Raw genomic sequence first — 10,623 nt, 5'->3', positions numbered from 1 at the left:
AAATGGCTACTAATGCCCTGTGTGAAGAAAAACACATATATGAGCCCAAGTTATATACTTTGTGAAGTCCAATGCAAAATTTTAAAATTACTAAGAATTTGGGACACCCTCTCTTGGGACCCCCCCTCCCACTTAACTCTGGGAATTCTACTCCCCCTCTTTATACTTTTCTATCTCAATAAACTATACTGCTTTACACTTTAAGAATTATTAAGAATTTCAAGATAGCAACAGCAGAACATTAAACCATGTGTGGTGCCCTTTTGAGCATGGGGGTTTGTATACCTGCCTAAGTCACACACCCGTGAAGCTCGCCTTATACAAGACTATTGGATGGGGAAAAGATTTGTAAATCAAAGCATATATTTGAATCTGTATCTAATCTTCTTTTCATTTTTCCATGTCTTCCTGAATCCACATGGAAGTCAAGGTGATCTCTTCAAAATGCAAACATGATCTTGTCATTCCCCTACAGAAAACTGTTCAGTGGCATCCCATTGATCTAGGACCAAGTCTGAGGCCCTTAGGATGGCTCACAAGTACCTGTTCCACCTGTTCTCCTGCTGCCTCTCTCACCTTATGCTCCCCATTCTCTCAGTGCTCCAATCAATTCTCCCAGTTTTCCAGGCTTCTTTCTGCTCAGAACTTCCACATACAGGATTCTCTGTGTCTAGAACAATCTTCCCTACCTGTCTCGCTAACTAAATTTTGCTTATGCTTAGGTCATAGGTTAAATACTGCTTCTTTATGGAAGCTTTTTTAACCCACATTAGGATACTCTCTTACTCCCTGCTCTTTGTCCTTTATAAATGTTTTCCCATGTGCTTAAATGGTGACTTGTGCAATCTTTCTTCTCTATTAGAACAAATGCTTCTCTGCATTATCTTTGCCACATTCCTTGTTTAGCAAGGAACCTGAAACATAGGAGTTGCTTGAGAAGCATATCTGAGTTGATGAGTGAAAAAATAATAAGAGGGTGAAAAGAGCAGGCTGGTACAATCCCTTTGCTAAAGAAAGAAACACACCCATTCCCAAAGCCTGCTGGCTTGATAACCCAAGTCACTCCATACTTGGCATTGAACTTCCCTTATTTGAAGGATAACTGTGCTTCACAGTTTGCCCATGACAATCCAGGCTTTTAGCTATTGTCTTGGTGTGCTTATTAACAGAACTATTTGAATACTTATGTAGTTATTACTATTTACCAAGATTCACTAACACTGATAGCATCTCACCATCTCTCTCTTTCTCTCTCCCCCCCATCCTTCATCCCTCCCTCCCTCCCTCTCACCCCTCTGTCTCCCTCTTTTCTCTCTCTGTGTGGGTGAACTGATGAGAAATGGCTTCTGTGTTTTGGTAGTATGTGGTATTAACACCAAGAGCTTAAGTTATTAAACTGAGCAGCTCTAATCCCCAAGGTTTCCTGGAGCAGTGGGGATTACTGTATTTTTATTCCAGAGTCAACATAGCTATTCTGATGAGCTACAATTTACTCCCTGCAATGTCTATACTGGCCCCAAATGTCTTTCTCTAGACATACTTCCTCACGGTGGGAGAGATGATGGAGTTCTACTTGGAGGTTGACCCAGTCACCTTGAACTTGATCATCCTAGTTGCAAGCTACGTCATCTTGCTCCTAGTGTTCCTCATCTCCTGTGTGCTGTATGACTGCCGAGGCAAGGATCCCAGTAAGGAAGATGCTCCGGAGGCCACTATGGATGCCCAGCCCTCCATCCACTTGGTGGTGATGCAGCAAAGTGCTCCTGGGGCCCACTGGGCAAGAGGACCTGGTCTTCATTTTAAGGATCCTGCTCCACTAGGGAAGAACAGCACGATAGTGTGAGCCTGGAAGGACTTTGGGGAGAGACCATCAGACTTTTAATAGAGGACAGATTGTTCCCTATTGTGACTCTAGTTCTCTCAGCATGTATTTCCTGCTTGGCTAAGAAAGCTGGAGTGCTGTCTTGCTGCTCTCCGGTCACCCTGTTTGTGGATAAAACAACTTTTAAGGTAAGATGCCCAAAGTGGGCTTTGGTTACATTTTCCAAATGTAAAATGTCAGCAGTATGATTATATACTGAGGTTGGTTTCCAATACATTGCTGATAGGAAAGGTGGGGTTTTGAGTAAGGGTTAAAAGAAGGGAGTGCAAGTATGTAAAGTGTGTATGTGGGTGATGAGGAAAGTGACTAGCTTGAATCTATCCTACACTTCCCAAATCCTGTAGTTTCAACACAACCACATCTCACTCATCCAGACTTCAGATTATTATTACTTCTGTAAATACCAAGTCTTCACATTCTACTCCTCACTGTGAGTCAGTGTAGGGAACACACTCCTTATAGCACATACAATTAAAACATACAAAACTCGGATCCTGGGTTCAAACCTGCCTTCTTCACTTACCAGCTGCGTGACCATGGCTGAGTTAGACTACCTCTTTGTGCCTTAGGCCTAATGACAGAGCCTCCAAGCAGTTTGGACTATTCACTGAAGTGAACAGAGACAGTGCTTACACATAGTATTAGCTGTGGTGATGGACATTAGCATTGTTCCCTTCCATATTTCTCAAGAAGTTTGACCTCTAGTATCAAACCTGACCTGATTCATGCAGTTATTGAAGACTCGTTCATAGAAGTCTGAGGTCCCACAGTTTGTTGTTTAACCTCCCAGAACACTACCTGCTATTCTTTCACTCTCTTTCTTTGTTGCTGTTGACTATTACACTTATTTTTCTGCTCATTTATCTATCTCCACAATGTTGAATCATTACCTCCATTATGTGTGTCTTTTTATTACTCCTCCCTTCCCTGAGCTTAGGGCAACTTATACTTGTTATGGAAATACAAAGAAATGAGTGGACTGGACCATGATCTCTGCCCTCTGGCCTTCTGATGCCTAACAGGAGGAAGTCGAATCACACATGACTTAGACCGTGAAGGACAGAAAGCAATGCAGATGCTCTGCTAGAAGTCAGAGGTATGAGAAAGGGCTCAGGAAACATTTGGTAGCTGCAAAAAATATGAAGATAATCCTAGTTATTTTGTTTTCAGGTTTGACATTTATTTTTTTATTTAGTTTTTATTTTGTTGGAAAATCAGAATTTCTCTTTAAATACATGTCTTGAAAATTATATTAAAAATCCTTTTGAAGGATTTTTGCTTTTAAGGTCAAACAGCCACCTCCACTCTTATAATGAAAATATAAAATGATGGGCTAGTTGAGCGGCTCAAGTGTCAGAGCATCTGTCTAGCAAGCATGAGGCCCTGAGTTCAAGCCCCAGAGAGAAATATATACACAATGAATTGATAAGTAGAGTAAATTCACAGGCAGCCTCTAGGAACCTATTCTTTTCCTAGCATGATCTTCACCAGCACTAACCTTCTTATTTCTTTTCCCTGACATGAGAATATAGTTCAGTGGAAACAAAATAGTTATATAGTGATAACAATATAGTTATCAATGGAGGAAAAACTCAGGGGACCACAAAAAGTAATAATAATTGTATTAATTTAGCTTATTTAGAGTGAGAAATATCAAATGCTCAACTGATGTAGTAGTAAAGAATATAGATAAACATTCGTTCAAAAATTTTTAATAAAAATATTTTCTATTTCAATTCCATATTTGGGCCAATTAAAGAGGTAAAATTAACAGAGATAGAAAATATGGATTACAAGAGAAAGAGAACAAGCCAAATAATAATAATAGCAATAATAACCACAACAATAGATAAAGCAAAGACAGATGAAGTAAAGAAGAAAGTTGAAAATGTACAAGGTGAGTGTTGGAATAGATGGTATTGAGCTATTCTGAGCCTCTGGTTCATTTGATTTGTAGTCCATTCAGTTCATGTTCTTTTGGCAGTAACCAGCTTCTCAGCATCTAAAATTATCTTTTTCGTACAACACGTACTCTGAGAATCTTGAAAGAACTAGAAATATCTTCAAGAACTTCACTGGTATCTTAGTCCATTTTCTCTTGTTGTAACTGAATACCACAGGTTGGGTGATTATAAAGAATAAAGGTTCACTTAACTCACTATTCTGGAGACTAAGAAGTTCAAAATCATGGTGTTGTTTTCTGGTAAGCATCTTCTTACTGCATCATGACATGGCAGAGAGCTTCACATGGTGATACAGCAATCATGGCAGCCTGTGTTTCTCTTCCTCTTCTTATAAATCCACTAATGGATTGGTAGTGAGTTACCCTCATAACCTCATCTAAACCTAACTACCTCCCAAAGGCCTCACCTCCAAGTACTGTTAACATATAAACCTGGGGATGGAGTTTCCAACATATAAACATTTGGAGATCGCACTGAAGCCATAGCAACCAGGTAAGAAGTCAGCCCAGAAGAACTGTGATTCTCTTGAGAGCATTTGGCCTCAGAGCTGGGACTAAGGTCCTGATGTTCCATTTTTCTATTCTCCCCTACCTCATTGCTCTTTCTACAGCATTATCTCTTTACCTGCTTCTATTTTAAACCTTCATTAATTATTTCTTATTTTTAATTAAAGTTTTATTTCCTGATGGAATTGTTAGTTGCACAGCTATGAGGTTCTAATGTTTTATAAATTCGCCATTAAAACCTGGTGGAATGGATTGTCAGCTAAAATCAAGAAGTTCCCTTGACCTTCAAATACTGCCTTATTTTTTTTGTTTCCTTGTGGATTTAGGACTCCCTTAGTTCACTTTATTTTAATTCATTTCTCTCCTATCATGCACAATTTGTACTAAAGCAAATGCAATATTTTGTCCTAATTTGGTTGATAGCTGCAGGAAGGACACACACAAAACACTTTCAAGGCAGGGAAAAGGAGTGGGAGGAGATTTATCAGAATCTTGCTGTATGCTGAGTACTTTTTATTCATAATATCATTTAATTCTCAAATTCCTTTATGAGAAAGACACAACAAAAACTAATTTAGCCAGGCCCCAGTGGCTCATGCTTATAATCCTAGCTACTCAGAAGGCAGAGATCAGGAGGATCGTGGTTCAAAACCAGCACCAGGGAAATAGTTCATGAGACCCTATCTTGAAAAATATCCAGCCCAAAACACAGCTGGTGTGTGGCTCAAGTGGTAGAGTGCTTGCCTCGCAGGTGTGAGGCCCTGAGTTCAAGCCCTAGTACTATCACACACACACACACACATACACACACACACACAAAGCCTTAACTTAAAAATAAGGACATGGGCTATATAGCTGGCCCACATAAGAGGCAGGATTTGAATTCAATTCTAGAGGTGTTACCCTCTACTGTCTACTGTTTTCTGGCTACTAAAAGACAGTGACCACTCTTATTTTTTCTACTTACTGATCTCACATGCTATAATGATAATACATAGTGAACAGTTCAAAACATGTCTATTAAATAATCTAATGGAGTTTCAGATTTTCTCCTCTGAATATGGCCATAGTTTCCACCAGAGGAAAAATTGATTTGGCCAGAATATTATCATATTCCAGAAGACACCTGTGTGGTATAGACTAAGACTAGGCCTCACTCTATCCAAGCATAGCTCAATTCCCCTCTGTCATTGCCTGGTGCTGAGTTCTTTGCATATCACTTAACTTCCTAAGCCTTTTATTTCAACCAAAATTTGGATATATTGATGATGCTGATGAGGTTTAGAATAATATATATAAAGTTCCTAACAGATAACAGGATTTCAACAAAATGAAAGCCTACCATTATTATACCAACAGATAGCATGAAATAAGTAGTGATCTCATCACCTGAGGGCTCAGGCCTGTTCAGGTTCATTAATGGGAGTGTTTGGTGAAAGGGAAATAAGGTTGAAAGGCTGCCAAATGCAGTAGAAATTTGGAAAGAACAGAAAATGTCTATTATGACTTGGCTCTTGCCCTACTCTCCAATTTATGTGTTGAAGTCTTTAACTACAGTACCTCACAATGTGATCTTGCTTTGAAATACAGTCGTGACTGATATACTAAGGTAAAATACAATCATACTGGAGGAGGGTGACCAGTATGACTAATGTAACTTACAAAAAAGGGAAATTTTAGCTAGATGTGGTATTACATACCTGTAACCCTAGCAGTCAGGAAGCTAAGGCAGGGGGATTTCGAGTTCAAGGCCAGACTGGGCTGCATTGTGAGACTCTGTCTCAAAATTTGAAAAAAAGAGGTGGGGGATTTTTGACACAGAGAATACAAGGAGACTACCAAGTAAAGATTGGAGCTATACAACCATAAACCAGAGGACTAGAAGGTAGGAGAAAGGCCTGGAACAAGTCCTTCCCTAGAGCTTTCAAAGGGAGCAATCCCTTCCTATACCTTGGTCTTAGGCTTCTAACCTCCAGAAGTGTGAGACAATAATTTTCTTTTGTTTAAATCACTCCATCTGTGGTACTTGTTAGGATAGTCCTAACTGATTCAGTGTCGAAATGGATAATTTAAGACATATGATGGGAAGTTTCACATTTCAAGCTTCTTTGGAGTCAGTTATAAGATTATTTTGAAAGAGGGGGAAGGGTGTTGTCTCAGGACAAGGGACAAGTCATAAAGAAAACATATTCTGATTGAGAGGATCATGGTTCGGGCAGATTTTCCGGACAAAAATGCCCTATTCAAAAAGTAACTTAAGCAAAAAAAAAGGACTGGGGACCTGGGTCAAATTGTAGAACTCCCGCCTAGCAAGCAAGAGACACTGAGAAGGAAAGAAAAAATATTACGGAGCCCAAGGGTAAAACTACTTTGTCAAAGCAAAACACTCAGAACTATCCCCAAAGTATCCATGTCCGTTTAAGTACCCATCATACCTTGAAAAGCCACCAGGTGAATGTCAACTACCTCATTTAATCATCCTGAAAATTTCAAGGGGGAGAAGTCATTATCTTTATTTTAGAAACAAGGAAGTTTCAAATCATCATTCCTAAACTTTTTCAGTGGGTACAATGGAAATAGTAGAATCCAGGGACCCTGATTCACTGAGTCTGAGTTTGCCCTAGGCCTCCATAGCTCTCCACGCAGAGTTGCAGAGTGACTATCAAGATGGACACAGAATGGCCACACTTATGCGACTCGTCACTCCCTGCCTTTACTTTTGGGGAAACACAAATCCTCTTGATTAACACAATCTTCTTGATAACACAATCCTCTTGATTAGAGCAAAACTTCCTGAGAAGCAGGGGGCAAACAGGGTTCAGTATTGCTCGAGAGGATCAAGGACAGTGTCTTTCTCATGACTTCATCATCCCTGAGCATTGACCCAAGGCCTTTGAGCAGGCTAAGCAAGTGCTATACCACCGAGCTATACTCCCCACCCATTAGTGGTTGAGATATGGAAAGTAACACAGTGTTTATCATCTATGTGCAGTGTCTGTTCATTTCAACTTTAACCTTGTTGGCCTGTCAGTTCCAGATAAGGGCTTTGAGGCACCCAGATTAAGAAAGATCCTAACTATTTCACAACCACCTAAGATAGCAGGAAATTGTCTGCACATTCTTTTCCTCAAGGCTTCTTTGTACCCATACATTATGTAATACCCCATGTATATGTTGGAATTTGCTGGTTCTCTGTTTGGCACATCTCCAGCCTGGTGGTCACAACTGCACTCTAAAATTGACAGGCATACAATAGAAAGCTCAGGAGATACCTGAAAGATGGAGACTTGGTTTGATAGTATGAAGGCACTAAGGGGAGAAAAGCATGCTGCTCCAAGGTAGCTTAAAATTACCCAAGGGTAACCTGGTGCCAGTGGCTCATACCTGTAATCTTAGTTCCTTGGGAGAAGGATTATGATTCCAGGCCAACTTCAGCCAAAAAAAAAAAAAATAGGAGGATCTCTGCGGCCTGGGCAAAATGTTTGCAAGACCCCATCTCAACAGAAAAAAAGCTGGATGTGGTGGCTCACACCTGTCATTCCAGTGATGACAGGAAGTATAAAATAGGAGGAGTGAGGGCTAGTCCACCTTGTGCAAAAACAATAAAATAAAACAGAGAGAGAGAGAGAGAGAGAGACCCTATTTCCAAAATAACCAGAGTTAAAAGAGCTTGAAGCATGGCTCATGAGGGGAAGAGCGCCTGCCTAGCAAGTGCAAAGCCCTGAGTTCAAACCCCAATACAACCTGAAAAAAAAAAAATTGACCCAAGATTGGCACAGTGGAAGCATGGTTTTAAAATCTGGAAGCCAGAGCATTGGTCAGAATTGATAAAGAAATTCTTATCATAGAAATTTATCAGTGAAAAGCTATTTGCCATTAAGAGAAGGAGAAAAATAAGTATTAATAAATATTATAATGGAAGATTGGAGACAGGCTTACAGGCAACAGTCATTACAAATATGCAATATGCTTAGGAAATCAGAGAAGGAAATAACAGGTCTGTTTTATTTTTTTTACTTGGTGGTGCTGGGGTTTAAACTCAAGGCCTTGGGCTTGCTAGGCAAGCACTCTACCACTTGAGTCATACCCCAGTCCTTTTGCTTTTAGTTTGTTTTTCAGCTAAGGTCTCTCATGTTAACTCTGCCCAGGCTGACCTAGAAGTTCAGTCCTCCTATCTCTGTCTTGTGAGTAGCTGGGATTACAGGTGTAATCCACCATGCCTCGCTGCTTTAGAACTTTGCATACATTTTCTCTCATTCACCCCTTTTTGATTTGATAAAGAAGTGCTGTTTCCAGGAGTGGGGGGAAGAGAAATACAGGATAATGATGGAGGGGGTGAATTCAACTCTGATATATTGGAAGAACTTTTATAAATGTCACAATGTACCCCCAGTGCAACAATAATATGATAATTTAAAAAAAAGAATTAGAAAAAAGAAGCACTGTTTATACAGTAATTTGTGTAAACATATCTCCTCAAAGAATCCAATCAGATTAGATTACAAGGTGTGATAAACTCTAGTTGTAAAGGGGGTGATGAATCACTGTCAGTTGTGAGTTATGTTGTGATTTCTGTATTATTAATAATAAATGATCCAAGTTTGTGAGTGATTGACCTGTTTACATACCGAAGGCGAGTTGAAGGTTATTCCATCATAATGGCATTCTCAGCTCAGGGTACTCCAATTCTGTCACTGTGCAGTACAGACACAGATGGAGGCACAGTTACTGTAGAAGGAACTGCATTTACCTACAGACCACTCATTAATATGACAAACATTTGTGAAATATCTACTTTGTGCAAATCCAGGGCCAGGCTCAGGGCATATACCAGTGCCCACAACACATATGAGCTCTGTCCTCATGAAACTTACCAAATAGTAGGAAAATCTATACTAAGCATTTTATATACATTGTTTGAATTGTCACTACAGCCCTGAAAGGTAATATCATTCTCCCAATTTTACACACGCTGGGTAGCTAGGACTCTGAAACCCATTCTCTAAACTAGACAATGTCTTTGAGCATGCATTCATATCTGTGAAGAAAATTCTAGTACCCATCCTTGTGTGCATATACTAAAGTATATATTTATATATAATTGCATATGCTCACATGCATGTTATTATAAATCGTATGCACAATATATTAACCTTTTTGCATGCCTACCTTTGGAGACCTACACCACTCTATAGCACCTCTAATTTTGCCTTTGTGTAAAGGGAATAATCTATCTTCAATATCCCTCACCTAACCACAAGTTTTGATCTGGATGAGTGGGGATGAAAACCCTATCTAAAAACTCGAACTAGGAAATTATAAAAAAAATTTTAAAAACCGCAGCAATTTTCAAATTTGAACTAGATCTTTGTACTTCTAAAGATGTTTGCAGAATTCCTTGATGAGCTTTTCACTTGCAAAGGTAAGTGCTTCTCTTCATTTATAAATGCTAGTCTTCCTTTGTGTCCTTGTTCCTTGCTGGCTTTTAACTACCTCAAGCAAAAGACTAGGTGTTTCCTGCAGCTGTTTCAACTCTCCACAGCACCCAATAAAGATCTGAAAGCATCGGGAACGCTCCATTCTTTGGTGATGACTTCATTTCTCATTGGAAAAACAGAGGAAATCTTTTATATCCATGTAAAACAAGAATTACTACCATGTAGAAACAAACTACTTCTAGATACAGTAGGGAAGCAGCCGGGATGCGTCAACGTCTCTAGACATAAAGGGTTGGGGAAATGCAACAGACAGACTTGTAACGGATGAGACAAGTGAGAGGAAGCCAAGGCTGACACTTGACCCTCCCCAGGCATAGTGGAAGGGGAGATGTTGAGAAATGAATCAACAACGTATGCCTTGGAGCAGCAGCCTGGAGCTACTGCTCTGGGTTTTAATTCTAATCTAGTCTGCCTTCCTGGGAGGTCTAATCTAGACCTCACTTACTCCTCTGCACAAAGAAAGTGCTGGAGTTCATTAGCAGCCTTCTCAGGTCTTTTCAACTCTGGCATGCTTTGGCTTACATCTCTCCTCTTTCCTGACCTTTCCTCTCTTTTCTAGAACGAAGCCACTAGTAACAGGAGGCTTTGTCTTGAAAAACTGCCTATCACTGTGGCAGAGATCTGTAGCAGGAAACTCAATGGAGGGTTGAGTCCTCTCCTTTCACAGGATATGCACACATACCCCCTTCGCTAATGTGTTTTCCATCTGACATTTCAAGTAACTAGACCCATGTTGATATTTCTTCAAGTCAAGGTCTGTTCTGCACTCTTTG

At 39.9% G+C, this 10,623-nt stretch overlaps 1 protein-coding gene across 1 annotated transcript; it reads left to right on the top strand.

Annotated features, from left to right (window-relative positions):
• The first annotated feature begins 1,516 nt into the window (after nt 1–1,516).
• Nucleotides 1,517–1,893, top strand: Smim36 (small integral membrane protein 36). Its single transcript, XM_074046103.1, has one exon. The coding sequence runs from the start codon at nt 1,559–1,561 to the stop codon at nt 1,841–1,843; it is 285 nt and encodes a 94-aa protein (XP_073902204.1). The 5' UTR covers nt 1,517–1,558; the 3' UTR covers nt 1,844–1,893.
• The last annotated feature ends 8,730 nt before the right edge of the window (nt 1,894–10,623 follow it).

The sequence above is a fragment of the Castor canadensis genome, chromosome 11, assembly GCF_047511655.1.
Source record: "Castor canadensis chromosome 11, mCasCan1.hap1v2, whole genome shotgun sequence".
Lineage (NCBI taxonomy): Eukaryota > Metazoa > Chordata > Mammalia > Rodentia > Castoridae > Castor > Castor canadensis.
Note: the sequence above shows the minus strand (reverse complement) of the source record. Positions and strands in the feature narration are given on the sequence as shown.

Coding starts and splice junctions, on each gene's coding strand:
- Smim36 (XM_074046103.1), top strand. CDS start 1,559: ATGATGGAGTTCTACTTGGAGGTTGACCCAGTCACCTTGAACTTGATC.